Source organism: Salvelinus namaycush, chromosome 23 (genome assembly GCF_016432855.1).
Source record: "Salvelinus namaycush isolate Seneca chromosome 23, SaNama_1.0, whole genome shotgun sequence".
Taxonomy (NCBI): Eukaryota; Metazoa; Chordata; class Actinopteri; order Salmoniformes; family Salmonidae; genus Salvelinus; species Salvelinus namaycush.
Window position 1 is genome coordinate 36,193,698 of NC_052329.1, and position 17,564 is coordinate 36,211,261.

General features: G+C 42.6%; 1 protein-coding gene across 1 annotated transcript; it reads left to right on the plus strand.

The window, feature by feature from the left end:
* Positions 1–1,674: 1,674 nt before the first annotated feature.
* Positions 1,675–16,316, plus strand: LOC120018813 (HHIP-like protein 1). The gene is made up of 9 exons (XM_038962026.1): positions 1,675–2,169; positions 8,231–8,877; positions 9,067–9,210; positions 12,721–13,049; positions 13,190–13,316; positions 13,518–13,663; positions 14,077–14,158; positions 14,579–14,661; positions 14,785–16,316. Exons 1-9 carry the CDS (start codon positions 1,882–1,884, stop codon positions 15,789–15,791), a joined length of 2,853 nt encoding a protein of 950 aa, XP_038817954.1. The 5' UTR covers positions 1,675–1,881; the 3' UTR covers positions 15,792–16,316.
* Positions 16,317–17,564: the final 1,248 nt, after the last annotated feature.

A 17,564-nucleotide genomic window follows, 5' to 3' on the forward strand; every position in this document is an offset into this window, starting at 1 on the left:
TTTTGCACCCTACACTGTGAATGTTAATAGACTGTGTTTGTCTATTGTTGTGATTTAGATGAAGATCAGATCAAATTGTATGACCATTTTATGCAGAAATCCAGGTAATTCTAAAGGGTTCACATACTTTTTCTTGCCACTGTATATATATGTATATACAGTACCAGTCAAAAGTTTGGACACATCTACTCATTCAAGGGTTTTTCTTTATTGTAGAATAATAGTGAAGACATCAAAACTATGAAATAACACATATGGAATCATGTAGTAACAAAAAAAGTGTTAAACAAATCAAAATATTTTTTTGCGATTTGAGATTCTTCAAAGTAGCCACCCTTTGCCTTGATGACAGGCTTTGCACTCTTGATTTGATTTACTGTCCTTGTCTCCAGGTCCAGACCTTCAAACACCAGGCTTCTTTCATTCAGATGAGACATTGCTTTTTTTCTCTCTCTCTCCCTAAGTATAGCATTCTGTAACATTTAACACTTTCTTTGAAATTAAGTTTTATCATTGTACATGCAGGAATAGACTGCACCACTTGTCAATGGCAGAAGTATTTCCAAATGGTACAGTAAGACAAACTACACCCTACAGACTACTAGCCTATTATAAAAATAATTTGATAGCCTTTCCAAAAAGTCATGACCCAATCTACGTCTTAATTCTGTCTATCTGAAGTGTTTAAGAGACTTGGCTTACTGATATGAGGCAGTACAATTCTCAGAAAGCAGATGAACTCTCTCTGACTCACTCTGACTCACAGCCGTTTCACCTCAATAAAGCACTAAACACGGACAGCAATGCGAGGTCTGAAAAGGTCTGAGTGGAAAAGAAATTTAAAAAGATACCGGTTTGAATAATCAATATTTGATTAATGGGCTTCTTATCCAGCCTTTCCTCTAATAATAGCGGGCTGTACTTATTTATCCGGAAGCAGATGGTTTAATATCCACATGTTCAAAATATGTCATTGCAAGAGGAAATAAAAACAGTTCCTATGATGTTACCAGAGAAATTAAGATGTGCTGTGCAAATATGTCAGATCTGAAGCCAAGTACATGGGAGGGAGGTGGCTGAGTCCAAATGAAAGACATATGTCTTTGGTATTTGTATACCCTGTAGGTCTAGGACACAACATTCAGCAGAAAGCCAATTCAAAGGCTGTCTCACCTTTTATCGTTAGACTCAATTCACTTTAGGACAGATTTTCAGTTGATGTCTACTGGTTTTAGACCAATTTCATATCACCAAGTGGTTTACAAATGCCTGTTGAATAACAGCAGTAGCCTGTATTAAACACATGAGCACTATCCATGTATAATCCATCATATACATACAGTTTCTTATAGGCTATGCCATTGTTTGTGGTGTGTGGAGGATCCATTGCTCTCTTCTTTCAGCACACGTCCTGAGTCATTCAGTGAATCTGTCTGAGGCAGGGTAGGGAGGTGTGTGTGAAGTAGAGAAAAGGCTGAGTATGTAGAGGGGGGAGGAGAGCTACAGCAGGGTGATATAGACAGGCCGCAATGGGAAAGAATGCCATGTGTCTGTGGAGGACAGACAGAGAGCGAGGGAGAGGAAGAGAGAGGGAGAGTAAGGGGAGGAGGGAGCAGAAGGAGGGAGGGAATAGGTTCTGAGTGGAGAGTGGAAGCATCGTGGCTGGCCAGGGCGGACTGCTGAATGAAAGGGCCTGTTGCTCTCCGCCACCGTTCGTTTTTGTCCCGCGAAAGAGCACATGTCCAGAGCAAACATAGGAAGGCTCTCCAACAGTCAGGCACCAGGGGGAAGGGACAGAATCACCACTACACACAGACCTTTTGGAATTTTGCGTCTCTCCATTACTTAGCCCTACAGGTGGCAGGGTAAACTACTATTGCAATGAGCAGGGTAAGTGTAAAGGGAGTTGAGCTGCTGTCCCGTTGGCTGTTGGTCCTACTGGTCCTACACGCACCCCGACATGGGAACACCCATCCCCAGTGCCTGGATTACAAGCCCCCCTTCCAGCCACGGGAGCCTCTGGTCTTCTGTAAGGAGTACGCCAAGTTTGGTTGCTGTGACCTTGAGAAAGATGACAAGATCTCCCAAAACTTCTACAAGATCATGGACTATTTTGACTACTCGGGTTACATGACCTGTGCGAAATACATACGCACCATCCTCTGTCAGGTAAATTGAAGTCTGTCAGTAGTCGGATGTTAGCTAATGCCTCCTTATCTAAAACTTTCCACAAAAAGATAATACCTTGTTTTTCCTAAGAGTGCATTTGTAGAATGGATTATCTTCAGGCATGTTTTTAAAACATTTTCACTTGTAATAAAATTCTATTTCATCACAGGATATAAAACATTTTATACAGATTAATCTATCATATTTCATGAAACTATATTTAATTCAAATTTTTACAAATTGACACCCCCTTCATTACTGAAATGTATGTGAACATCATGATAATTACATACCCCAGGCCTTTCCAAATGTGCACGCTGTAGATTGGAACAAATTACAGTTGGAGGGATTATGTCAAGCGTTGACTTGTCTGTTCAACCATGAGATACGACAGTACTGTTACCAATGATGGATTTTGGGGCCTGAACCACAGTACCACAACATCACTACTGGATGGAATATATTTGTTCTCCTCTCCAATGAAGAGAATTGCAGACCATGTGAACGTGTCCTCAGCTTTGTTTGGTTTTGGATCCAGTGGAAATTAGCTATTGTGCTCAGCTCTCAGCTCTCCTATCAGCCATGCTTAGGTACAGGCAGTGTGGTCAGTGGCTGGCGACCCAATGCCCAAGGCCACTTAGCCAGGGTAAACTCTGCTCAATCATGCCCTTTGTCCAGACAGTTATCAAAGATACAGGGGGATGCTTGTGATCTGTCAAGAGGCCCACTGACCTCCAGCCAAACATGGATTTCCTCTCTGGTCACTGAACAGGATATACAGTATCATATTTCCACTGGGATAGGGAGGGAGGGCAGGAGGGAGAGGGAGGTGAGGAGTTGAATCCAGCTGAAGTAGTTGAAGGAACTATACCATCTACTTGTGGTAGGATTAAGGCTGACTATTGGGTTACAAAACAATTAGTAACATTGACGTCAACCATTTAACTAAATACAGCCTATCCTATACCTCCTTCCCAACTTTGGAAGCAGAGAAGTCTCACATTTACAGTGATCGTGGCAACGTGGAACGTTGAAGGGTTGTCCTATACGATGTGGCACATGTGCACTCTCTCATTACTGCCCACCCCTTTTGGAAGGAGGGCCGTTTTAGAGGTTTCTTTGAGTGTATTTATGTTGACTTTGGTGACTCATGGAGGAAAGGAAACCAACACACACAGCTTTAACCCTACCAGCTCACCCTGCACCGTGTACTTAACCATTTTACTACTGTCCTTCTTTACTCTCACAGTGTTTGTGGGTGTGCGTGTGGTAGTACTAGTCTAGGGTTGTTTCCACGATAAAATGTACAATTTGTAACATACCGTGGCTTGCGAAAGTATTCACCCCCCTGGCATTTTTACAATTTTGTTGCCTTTCAACCTAGAATTAAAATAGATTTTTGGTGGTTTTGTGTCATTTGATTTACACAACATGCCTACCACTTTGAAAATGCAAAATATTTTTTATTGTGAAACAAACAAGAAATAAGACTAAAAAACGACAGAAAACTTAAGCGTGCATAACTATTCACCCCCCCAAAGTCAATACTTTGTAGAGACACCTTTTTCAGCAATTACAGCTGCAAGTATCTTGGGGTATGTCTCTATAAGCTTGACACATCTAGCCACTGGGATTTTTGCCCATTCTTCAAGGCAAAACTGCTCCAGCTCCTTCAAGTTGGATGGGTTCCGTTGGTGTACAGCAATCTTTAAGTCACACCACAGATTCTCAATTGGATTGTGTTCTGGGCTTTGACTAGGCCATTCCAAGACATTTAAATGTTTCCCCTTAAACCACTCAAGTGTTGCTTTAGCAGTATGCTTAGTGTCATTGTCCTGCTGGAAGGTGAACTTCCGTCCCAGTCTCAAATCTCTGGAAGACTGAAACAGGTTTCCCTCAAGATTTTCCCTATATTTAGTGCCAGCCATCATTCCTTCAATTCTGACCAGTTTCCCAGTCCCTGCCGATGAAAGACATACTGTGATGCTGCCACCACCATGCTTCACTGTGGGGATGGTGTCCTTGGGGTGATGAGAGGTGTTGGGTTTGCACCAGACATAGCATTTTCCTTGATGGCCAAAAAGCTCAATTTTAGTCTCATCTGACCAGAGTACCTTCTTCCATATTTTTGGGGAGTCTCCCACTTACCTTTTGGCAAACACCAAACGTGTTTGCTTATTTCTTTTCTTTAAGCAATGGCTTTTTTATGGCCACTCTTCCGTAAAGCCCAGCTCTGTGGAGTGTACGGCTTAAAGTGGTCCTATGGACAGATACTCATATCTCCACTGGGGAGCTTTGCAGCTCCTTTAGGGTTTTCTCTGGTCTCTTTGTTGCCTCTTTGATTAATGCCCTCCTTGCCTGATCCCCCGGCTTTCTCTTGGCAGGTTTGTTGTGCCATATTCTTAAATTTTTTTAAATAATGGATTTAATGGTGCTCCGTGGGATGTTCAAAGTTTCAGATATTTTTTTATAACCCAACCCTGATCTATACTTCTCCACAACTTTGTCCCTGACCTGTTTGAAGCGCTCCTTGGTCTTCGTAGTGCCACTTGCTTAGTCGTGTTGCAGACTCAGGCCTTTCAGAACAGGTGTATATATACTGAGATCATGTGACAGATCATGTGACAGATCATGTGACACTTAGATTGCACACAGGTGGACTTTATTTAACTAATTATGTGACTTCTGAAGGTAATTGGTTGCACCAGATCTTATTTAGCGACTTCATAGCAAAGGAGGTGAATATATATGCACGCACCACTTTTCAATTTTTTTATTTTTATAATTTTTTGAAACAAGTAGTTTTTTCTTAATTTCACTTCACCAATTTTGATTTTTTTTTTGTATGTCCATTACATGAAATCCAAATAAAAATCTATTTAAATTACAGGTTGTAATGCAACAAAATAGGAAAAACGCCAAGGGGGATGCATACTTTTGCAAGGTACTGTAACATCTGGTTGCCATCTCTGTGAACAAAAGGCATGTGGAATTAAGTTTGACGGATTGCTGTTTTCAGGGCTCCCCATCCCATCCAACACAGTATTTACAAAGAATTTAAACAGAATTTTACAGTTGGCTAAGTGACTGCATTATCAGGGCTGCCTGCAGTAGAGGCCAGAGGAGTCAACACCCATATGACAAAAAACAATGACCAGGGCCCAGTTTTTCAAAAGTTATCTGGATTAGGATTAAATGCATAGAAATAGAATTAATAGAGCCGTCAAATTATTGACTTGAATGGGGAAACCCGTTCTAATCATTCTATTTCTATGCATTTAATCCTATCCGATAGGCGAAATCCAGAGAGATAACTTTTGAAAAACTCTTTGCTCACCTCTCCCATGCAAGAATTTCTAATATTTTACAGTTACAGTTCATATGAGGAAATCAGTCAATTTAAATACATTTATTAGGCCCTAATCTATGCATTTCCCATGACTTGGACTACAGATATGCATCTGTTGGTCACAGATACAGTACGTTAAAGAAATGGGCCTCACAATGTGCCATGACGTAACATATCTTACATTTAGTTTAAATTAAGGCATTTCATACATGCTTTTGTTTATGTTCCTTTTAGCAGCTACAGTGGGGCAAAAAAGTATTTAGTCAGTCACCAATTGTGCAAGTTCTCCCACTTAAAAAGATGAGAGAGGCCTGTAATTTTCATCATAGGTACACTTCAACTATGACAGACAAAATGAGCAAACAAAAATCAGAAAATCACATTGTAGGATTTTTTATGAATTTATTTGCAAATTATGGTGGAAAATAAGTATTTGGTCAATAACAAAAGTTTATCTCAATACTTTGTTATATACCCTTTGTTGGCAATGACAGAGGTCAAACGTTTTCTGTAAGTCTTCACAAGGTTTTCACACACTGTTGCTGGTATTTTGGCCCATTCCTCCATACAGATCTCCTCTAGAGCAGTGATGTTTTGGGGCTGTTGCTGGGCAACACAGACTTTCAACTCCCTCCAAAGATTTTCTATGGGGTTGAGATCTGGAGACTTGCGATGCCACTCCAGGACCTTGAAATGCTTCTTACGAAGCCACTCCTTCGTTGCCCGGGCGGTGTGTTTGGGATCATTGTCATGCTGAAAGACCCAGCCACGTTTCAACTTCAATGCCCTTGCTGATGGAAGGAGGTTTTCACTCAAAATCTCACGATACATGGCCCCATTCATTCTTTCCTTTACACGGATCAGTCGTCCTGGTCCCTTTGCAGAAAAACAGCCCCAAAGCATGATGTTTCCACCCCCATGCTTCACAGTAGGTATGGTGTTCTTTGGATGCAACTCAGCATTCTTTGTCCCCCAAACACAACGAGTTGAGTTTTTACCAAAAAGTTATATTTTGGTTTCATCTGACCATATGACATTCTCCCAATCTTCTTCTGGATCATCCAAATGCTCTCTAGCAAACTTCAGACGGGCCTGGACATGTACTGGCTTAAGCAGGGGGACACGTCTGGCACTGCAGGATTTGAGTCCCTGGCGACGTAGTGTGTTACTGATGGTAGGCTTTGTTACTTTGGTCCCAGCTCTCTGCAGGTCATTCACTAGGTCCCCCCGTGTGGTTCTGGGATTTTTGCTCACCGTTCTTGTGATCATTTTGACCCCACGGGGTGAGATCTTGCGTGGAGCCCCAGATCGAGGGAGATTATCAGTGGTCTTGTATGTCTTCCATTTCCTAATAATTGCTCCCACAGTTGATTTCTTCAAACCAAGCTACTTACCTATTGCAGATTCAGTCTTCCCAGCCTGGTGCAGGTCTACAATTTTGTTTCTGGTGTCCTTTGACAGCTCTTTGGTCTTGGCCATAGTGGAGTTTGGAGTGTGACTGTTTGAGGTTGTGGACAGGTGTCTTTTATACTGATAACAAGTTCAAACAGGTGCCATTAATACAGGTAACGAGTGGAGGACAGAGGAGCCTCTTAAAGAAGAAGTTACAGGTCTGTGAGAGCCAGAAATCTTGCTTGTTTGTAGGTGACCAAATACTTATTTTCCACCATAATTTGCAAATAAATTCATTAAAAATCCTACAATGTGATTTTCTGGATTTTTCTTCTCATTTTGTCTGTCATAGTTGAAGTGTACCTATGATGAAAATTACAGGCCTCTCTTATCTTTTTAAGTGGGAGAACTTGCACAATTGGTGGCTGACAATACTTTTTTGCCCCACTGTATATGCCCACATTTGTCAGTTCTTACCTACTAGTTTTATACTGTACCCCCAACTCAGACATGTGGCTGTGCGTAACACATACCACCTCCAGATTGTCCCCTTTTTGTTAACGTCACTGCCTGGGAATCATGTGATTTGCATAATTCACCCTGCAACTTATGGTCAGCAACAGATTTAAACCCTGAGGTGGCCAAGTGTTGTTGATGTTAAACGCTTTGATGTAGAGTTTTTGAGCATTGTTTGATGGCACCTTTTGAGAGAGCATATCCCAGATTTAAATGGAAAGAAATGAAAAATGACTCAGCAGAACTCCAGAACACATTATGCCCCCTTTGCTTAAGACTTGGAATCATTCTATTATTAATCAGAGTTTTTGTAACAGAATTGTTTATTTCAGTACCAGCTGTTACAGTGGTTTATATGTTTTGCATCATTGTCCCAACGGTTTACCAGTGTCAAAATGGGTGTAATTGTGTGGCTTTGAGTTAATAAGGGATTGGATGTTCCAAGATGCATTTAAACAGGTCTTATTTATAGCCAGAGTAGTCATTACCAGCTGGTCTGGTGAGTACTGGGAGGAAATGAGGACACGCTGAATTTCAAATGTTTACAAGCGTAGGGAGAGTTCATCATGAAAATAGCTGCACAGTATCATGAACAGACATGACATAGCATTAACATGCAGACTATGCTTTTGAAGTTTCAATATGAGATTACACAAAGTGGCTATAGCCTACAGTTTAAGTGGTAGCTCATTATGAAAGTTATCAGCCGACAAGGTAGATCTACTAAGTTTTGCTCATAAGCGTGTGTAGTCCGAGCCCCAATACCTCTGCCACTTTTCAAACAAGCTTTCCTCATCCTTGCAGGAGTGCTCTCCCTACTCTGCCCACCTGTACGATGCTGAGGATGCCAACACACCCATGAGGGAGCTGCCAGGCCTGTGCGGAGACTACTGCTCTGAGTTCTGGCACCAGTGCCGCTACACCATTAGCCTGCTCACCGACAACAACGCCACGGTGGGCATAGAGGAGGACCGCAATAAGTTCTGTAACTTCCTGGAGCTCAAAGACAGGGAGTACTGTTACCCCAACGTGCTCTCCGACGACAGGCTCAACGCCAACCTGGGAGATGTTCGGGCGGACCCTGAGGGCTGTCTCCAGCTGTGCCTGCAGGAGGTGGCCAACGGCCTGAGGAACCCGGTGGCCATGGTCCACGCCGACGACGGGACCCACCGCTTCTTTGTGGCCGAGCAGCTGGGCTACGTGTGGACGTACCTGTCCAACGGCTCCCGTATTGACCGGCCCTTCCTCAACCTGACTAAGGCAGTGCTCACCTCTCCCTGGGCAGGGGATGAGAGAGGCTTCCTCTGCATGGCCCTCCACCCGCGCTTCACGCTGGTGCAGAAGGCCTATGTCTACTACTCTGTGTCTGTGAAGAAGGAGGAGAGGATCCGCATTAGTGAGTTCACACTGTCCGCTGACGATATGAACCAACTAGATCACTCCTCAGAGAGGTAAGAGAAGTATCACCAAATGACATGGACTGAATCAGAACCTGTGGTGTCATGGGCTCATTCACATACATGTATTTGACATTTTGAAACAATACAAATCAGCAGATTTGAAATAAAGATCTGCAACTACAATCATCCTATCAGATTTAGAATTTAGTGATGTTTGGTCATGCGTGGTTTTCTTTGTAGAACTATTTTGGAAGTGGTGGAACCTGCCTCGAACCACAACGGGGGCCAGCTTCTCTTCGGGCACGATGGCTACCTCTATATCTTCATCGGCGATGGGGGAAGAGCAGGGGACCCCTTTGGCAAGTTTGGGAACTCCCAGAATAAGTGAGTCCCTGTGCTCTATACATTTCAAAACTAATTCAGGGGAAACAAATTAAGGGGTGACATTTAGTAATTTAGTGTATATCTAGCCTTCACCCCATGTTGATGTTTTTTGAACGTCAGAATGATATGTTTGCTTCAGAGACCTACATTTTTAAAGTTGAAGATATAGTTCAACAAAGGACACCTAAGCAGTGGTGTTGGAGTATTATTGCAATGTGTACGCTGGGATTCGGGAAGCAATTTCAGGGAGTTTATTTAATAACTAAATGAACATAGAACAAACCAAGAAACACAGGTAGCGTACAAAATGAACTCTGGAACAGAAACAATAGCACCTAGGGAAAGAACCAAAGTGAGTGACAGATATTGGGAAGGTAATCAGGAAGGTGATGGAGTCCAGGTGAGTCGGATGAGGTGCTGATGTGCTTAACGATGGTGACAGGTGTGCGTAATAATCAGCAGACTGCCGACCTCGAGCGCCGGAGAGGGAGTAGAAGTGACAATTATAGTTAGTAGTGGAGTGAAACGCTTAATGTGATACATCTGGCTCTTCATAGTATACTTATTTAATATAAAAGAAATCTGGAAAAATAGGAGTTCAAAAAGTTTAACCTATAGCGTGACATCTTTGTTGATGTAAATATAAGCTACAGTAAAGGGACCACAGGGCACAATTAGTATTTTAGTGGGTTTGTAAACTGTATTACTCAATTGCCAAATTATGTGACGTTCTCATATGATAACATAGTGATATATGATTCTATTTTTAAAGAATGGAAAATCCTGTTGCCCTGGTAAATGTCTAGTAATTATTATATTCATGTTTGACTAATACACGTCGTTTAGATGAAATTTGTGTCTGAGTTGTTGTCAACTTGTCATAAACAAGTTTAATATTCCAGAAGATGAATTGACTCCGGAGGGTAGAAGAATCTTTTACTAAAAACTTTGACTAGAAATTGACAAGCTCTAGACATTGAGAGAGTGACAAATTTATGGATTGAAGCGCAATTAACTTTATACAGGACCTTCAGCAATGCCACTCAGCAGCTATTTATGAAAGTGCGATTTTATGACCTGACTTGCCAATGGCGCCAACGCTTTGGTAACATTGGGAGAGAATCGCCATCTATGACCTCAACCCCTGAGCATTTGACATGACAAACACTCAGCTCAAGGCTATGTGTACATTCATGTAGACAGACAGTACAGTTGTTCACAATATTAGCCTTGGCACTGTTTAGCTTTCTCCTGGCAGGGGCCAGGGCAGGGATTGGCAGTGTCCAGAATCTACATAGTGTCACAGGGCCATTCAGAAAGGACTCAAAGGCAGCCCAAAACATTTTGCTGAAAGTGACCTGCCTCTATAGTTATAACACCATGACAGAATTGTACACACAGTGATATTATGAGAAACTCTAAAACCTTCTTTGAGGAAAAACACCACTGAGCTCTGGACAGTCTGTGTCTTAGAATGCATTTTATTTTGAACCATGGGCAAGGACAGGGCATAGCAGTACCAGTCAGGTTGTGAGTGCCACCCCCACAGCGCTTTGGTCAGTGGCCAGAGTCTGGACCTGCTGTGCCAGGCTAAATATTTATGGAGAATGTTGTTGAGCGATGGCGGGCATTTTCTTACCATGTGATAATCACTACAGTCTTGCATAGTTGAGCTTGAAGGGACGTTTACCACTCCTTTTAAAGACCTGAATGGAGTTAGAATTTCTGCTATTCTGTTCAGAATATTACGATGTAGATGTAAAAGGAGGCTGGTGGGAGGAGCTATTGGAAGACGGGCTCATTGTAATGGCTGGAATGAAATAAATGGAACGGTATCAAACGAATCACAAAAAATATGGAAAACACATGATTGACTCCGTTCCATTCATTCTATTCCAGCCATAACAATGAGCCCACCCTCCTAACTTCAACAGTGGCATGAGTAAGAGCAGGTGCTCTAAATCAACCTTGTTATGCGTTATTCTCAGAAGAGGGTTATGTCTAGTTCATAGTTGGGTAGCTCTAGTGGATAGCAGAATTTATGCATGCCGAAATAGAGGGTTCTACACATCACAGCTTTATCTCGGGGGCGGTATTGTATTGAGTTGCATTGGGTGGAAACATCCCTTTCAGCTCATCCCAGGAGAAGAAAGATGAGCAGAGGGTTTCTTGACAGCCAATGAGTGGAAGGCCAGGGATATGAGGGTTTTGGGCCGTGCCAAGGCTAATATTTACACAAGACGCTGTGGGCCGCATAATAGTATGAGTATATGAATATATGAGTATATGAGTATATGAGAGAGAGAGAGAGAGAGAGAGAATCCCCTATGTATTTATTTGGACAGTGAATCTAAAACAATTCATTTGGCTCTATACTTCAGCATTCTGGATTTGAGATCAAATGTTTTATATGAGGTGACACTACAGAATGTCACCTTTTATTTGAGGGTATTTTCATACATATCTGTTTTATCATTTAGAAGTGAAAGCACTTTGTGTATCTAATTTGAAGGTGTCATTTGAAGGTGTCATAAGTATTTGGACAAATTCACTTATAGTGTATTAAATTTAGTCAAAAGTTTAGTATTTGGTCCCATATTCTTAGCACGCAACGACTGCATCAAGCTTGTGACCCTACAAACTTGTTGGATGCATTTGCAGTTTGCATTGGCTGTGTTTCGGATTATGCCTAGTAGAAATTAATGGTAAATAATGTATTATGTCATTGGAGTCAGTTTTATTGTAAATAAGAATAGAATATGTTTCTGAACACTTCTTCATTAATGTGGATGTTACCATGATTACAGATAATCATGAATGAATCGTGAATAATGATGAGTGAGAAAGTCACAGAGGCATAAATATCATTCCTCCTAAAAAAATGCTTTGGGGGCATGATCTTTGTGCATCTATAACTTTCATTAATCGTAAATGTCTTTGATGACTGTTGTGACACACCAGCCTGGTCTCGTAACATAGTAAACGTAAATCCGGGACACTCAAATTAGTATGACACGTTACAGTTGGTATGACTGTAATGTTTAGCAACCCATACGTTGCTAGTTCGAATCTCATCACGGATAACTTTAGCATTTTGGCTAATTAGAAACTTTTCAACGACTTACTACTTCGCTGCCTTGCAACTACTTGGCACGTTAGCTAACCCTAACCTTAACCCGTTAACCTAACTCCTAAACTTAACCCTAACCCCTAACCCCTAGCCTATATAACGTTAGCCACCTTGCCACCTAGCTAGAATTTGTATGTCGTATATTTAGCAAATTCCTAACATATTGTACATTTTGCAAAGTCGTAACATATAATACCAATTGTAATTTGGAACATATCATACTAAAAGGAGTGTCTCAGATTTACATACAGAATAATACAAAACGCTCTGAGACCAGGTTGGATACACATACACAAATGAAAAACAATGACAGAAGCCCACACTAAAATACTCACACATTTTCCTATGAGTACAACTCAGTTAAACCCATGTGTGTGTAGGTCCACTCTGTTGGGCAAGGTGCTGCGTCTCGATGTGGACCACAACGATGACGTGGAACCCTACAGCATCCCGTCGGACAATCCTTTCCTGGGGGAGAAGGGCTCGCTGCCTGAGATCTACGCCTACGGGGTGCGTAACATGTGGCGCTGCTCCATCGACCGGGGCGACCTCATCACCAGGCAGGGCCGTGGCCGACTATTCTGCGGGGACGTGGGACAGAACAAGTTTGAAGAGGTGGACCTCATCGTCAAGGGTGGCAACTATGGCTGGAGAGCCAAGGAGGGCTTCTCTTGCTATGACAACAGGCTGTGTCGCAACTCCTCTCTTGGTGAGTAGGCTATTCCTCCAACAGAACTTGGTAGAGGTGGCAGGCTGATTCTCTATGAAGAATCAATTCATTATTTGGTGAAGAGATTCAGATATGTATTCAATCCCTTAATAAGCAGTGTAAAAATATTTTCTCCTCAGATGACATCCTGCCTATTTTTGCTTACCCCCACAAACTGGGGAAGTCTGTCACTGGAGGCTACATATACCGCGGCTGCCAGATGCCTAATCTCAATGGCCTCTACATATTCGGGGATTTCATGAGTGGGTGTGTGTTTATACAACATAACCAACATTTATCCAATGTTATACTGATTAAAATGCACCAAAAAAAATCATAGATTGTCATGCCTAGAAAAAAAGTTCATACACAAATGTTCTTACAATTGAAAGATCATTGACAAATGTTTCAAATGCCCTAAAACTCACTTGACACATGCGCAATCTGAGTGACTCCTTGTCTGCCTAGGCGCCTGATGTCACTGAAGGAGAACCAAAACACTGGGAAGTGGGAGTACAAGGAGATCTGTATGGGAAAAGACCAGACGTGCCGATTCCCCAAACTTATCAACAGCTATTACAAATACATCATATCCTTTGCTGAAGATGAGGCAGGTAACCTTGACAACTAGCTTTGCATGTTTTTCTGTCTTTTTTGTGTTTTGTTCGTACTGATCCGTACATGAACAGGCCATTAGGGGATGCATGCTGCTTGTGAATTCAGTCACCCAAGACAACCATGGAAAATTGTCTGCTTCTCTGAGTTATTTCATGATGAGCCTCTGCTGCTTTTGAACAGAAATAAAGAAATAACACACCCAGTTCAAACCCAGTGCTGTACCACTTAGTGCATGCTCTTTAGCTTCAGATAAGTCTCAACAAGCAAACTCTTTCAGAATACTTGACTTCAAAGCTGATTTGAGTAGAGTGGGAAGGGGTTCAAAAGAAACGGGCTGTCTTGATTTCACTTTGAAAGTGTTGCATATCTTTGTGCTGGGTCTTAGATCCTTTTTTCCTCTTGTTTCTAGGGGAGCTGTACTTCCTGGCAACGGGAGCTCCCAGTGCGTCTGCCAGAGCGGGGGTGATCTATAAGATAGTGGATCCATCCAGGTATTAAACAAGGGTCACAGTGTCCCAACAGCCAAGTGGCTCTGGGAATTCATCCCTATCTCGGATTAATGGCAGATTCCCAAAACAGACATACCTTTGCCAGATATACTAATGTTTATTGTCCATCCAATTATTGATGTGGTCTTCAATCCCTCTGTGTTTGTTTAGTACATCTCTTACTTTAACTATGTAATCAGCTAATGTAATCGCTCTGTGTCACGCTAAGGGAATATCTGCTAAATCTTTTACCCTAACGGCAATTTACTGAATATAATGTGCTTATCAATGATAGAACTGTTCTTCATGTGGTTATGATAATGTATGATTCAAATGACTCTATACTGTATTAGTAAGAGATAGAGTTGTAATGGGCGGCATTAAAATAAATGGATTGTTTGATGGATTTCTCTCACCATCTAGGAGAGCACCTCCAGGCAAGTGCAGCTTCAAGCCAACTCTTGTCAAGATTAAAGGCAAGCTGATTCACTTCCAACCAAAGGAGGGTAAGTGACACCACAAACAAACACGCGTTCCTTTGCAGGCTATCGTGAGTCACAGTGCAACACATCTTGGTCAGTTGGAGTTCTCTAAAGGGCTGTTTCTCTCGCTTGACTTCCTCTCTACAGAGTTTGTCATTGACAAGAAGCCGACGACCACCGCTGCGCCCACTACTACGGCTAGAACAACAGCTACCACCACGCTCCGTACTCCTCCGACCACCATGCGCTCCACGACGACGAGACCTACCTACACACCTCCAACTGCAACCCCGAAGGCTACTGCTAAACCTGCAACGATAAGGGCTACTGTTAAACCTGTAATAACACCTTCCAACCCCACCTCAATGCAGCAGAGGCCTACTGGTACCGCTACAACTGCCTTGACCACCTCATGGAGGCAGGTAATGACGGCCAGGCCAGGTCATGCCACCACTCCTTCCCGGCAGAGACCGTCGTTGTCCTACACCAGGCCCACTGTTACCCCGAAGCCCCGACCACTGTTGACAACTGGGGCCAGAAGGCCCTCTCCACCAACAGCACGACCCTTGACCCGACCACAACCACACGCCACAGTCAGACCCTTTCCACTAGGAGTTACGACCAATCGGCCCCAGACCACACCAAGGCCTACGTACTGGACAGCTGCAACAAAGCCCACCACCCAGAGGCCTAACTCCCCTCTCTCAAAGGCCCAGGACAAGTTCCTGAAAGGCCAGAGTGACAAGATAGAACATTCCACAGGGAACCGGGTCAACAAGAAGAACCGGGGTTCCAAACGGCGCCGGAAGCATCGGGCTGGGTCGGTGCGGCTGATCAGTGCAGAGCAGCTGTCGGACCGTGGGCGGGTGGAGATTTACATACGGGGGGAGTGGGGCACAGTGTGTGATGACTTGTTTAGTAGTAAAGCGGCTACGGTGGTCTGCCAGCAACTAGGCTTCCCTGTAGCCCTGCGTGTGGCTAAACGGGCAGAGCTGGGGGGTGGCAGTGGCAGTATCCTGCTAGATGATGTGGAGTGTGAGGGCACAGAGAGGACGTTACTGGACTGCAAACGGGCAAAGGTGGGCAAGCACAATTGTGCACACGATGAGGATGTGGGGGTGGTGTGTGGCTACCACCACGACGAGGATAAATAATGAGCCAAAGGATGTCCTCAAAGGATCATTACTACTCTCCTGTGCTTGAACAGAAACGTCCTCTATGTACTGTACTTCCACTGTGGTCAGACACATCTCACCCCTCTACTCGCCCACACATACTCATGTAAACACACACACGAATTCATGATGATTAACAACAATTGTTGATTGTAGACTAGACGTTCTGATACTTCACTTCAGAGGCAGCAACCCTTCCCTTCACTTGCCTCCCTGCCAGAAAAAATGTATATCACTTTACAATATTGCCCTCTGCTGGGAAAAAAGGAATACATTTTGTTGAAAACCTTGTTATTTTTTACATTGTATGAATTGATAATCACATCTATATATATATGTTTTCTTTATCTTTTTAATACAAAAAAAGTGATATCAGTCAAAATAATAATAATGATGATATAAGTGAGGAAAATGCTGGACATTGTGTGCTTTATTATTGTTTAATTTGACAGATTATATTTGTAAACTGTTTTCAGGGTACAGGGTGCCTTTGAGGTTAATAAACTGAGATTTCAATTTCAAATCCTGCTCCTCATTTCTACTCAGTCAAGCATACTGCATCACCCATGGAGAACCAGATTAAACTACACTGTTATCCAGAAGACTAATGCTGCGTTCACGTGCTAGTCAGAACTAGGAAACTCAGAAATGTCCGACTTGCCAATAGGTTGTAGTTATACACGAGCCGAGCTGCGTTCAACCATTTAGCAAGTTGGACATTTCAGAGTTTCCTAGTTCCGACTAGCGCGTGAATGCGGCATAATGCTGGACCCTAAGGGAGAGTGTGGTTTCGTGTGCTCATGGGAAATTAGGAAGTCGTAAATACAACATGAATGTGTTCAAGTGTCTTTGAAGTCTGAACAATTATTCAACCAATGAGATGTTAGCTAGCTTGATAATCTAGCTAACATTGCTAATGATAAAGTTAGCTAGCTTGCTTAACATTGACACATGGTCAAACTAGCTATACTACTGTTCAAAAGTTTGGGGTCACTTAGAAATGTCCTTTTTTTTGTTCTTTAAAATAACATCAAATTGATCAGCAATACAGTGTAGACTTTGTTAATGTTGTAAATGACTATTGTAGCTGGAAAAGGCAAATTTTTTAGGGAATATCTACATAGGCGGACAGAGGCCCATTATCAGCAACCATCACTCCTGTGTTTCAATGGCACGTTGTGTTAGCTAATCCAAGTTTATCATTTTAAAAGGCTAATTGATCATTAGAAAACCCTTTTGCAATTATGTTAGCACAGCTGAAAACAAAGAACTTTCTTCTGAAACTCGTCAGTCTTATCTTGTTCTGAGAAATGAAGGCTATTCCATGTGAGAAATTGCCAAGAAACTGAAGATCTCGTACAACGCTGTGTACTACTCCCTTCACAGAACAGCGCAAACTGGCCCTAACCCGAAAGAGAAAGAGGAGTGGGAGGCCCCCGGTGCACAACTGAGCAAGAGGACAAGTACATTAGAGTGTATAGTTTGAGAAACAGATGCTTCACAAGTTCTCAACTGGCAGCTTCATTAAATAGTACCCGCAAAACACCAGTCTCAACAACAACAGTGAAGAGGCGACTCCGGGATGCTGGCCTTCTAGGCAGAGTTCCTCTGTCCAGTGTCTGTGTTCTTTTTCCCATATTAATCTTTTATTTTTATTGGCCAGTCTGAGATATGGTTTTTTCTTTGCAACTCTGCCTAGAAGGCCAGCATCCCGAAGTCGCCTCTTCACTGTTGACGTTGAGACTGGTGTTT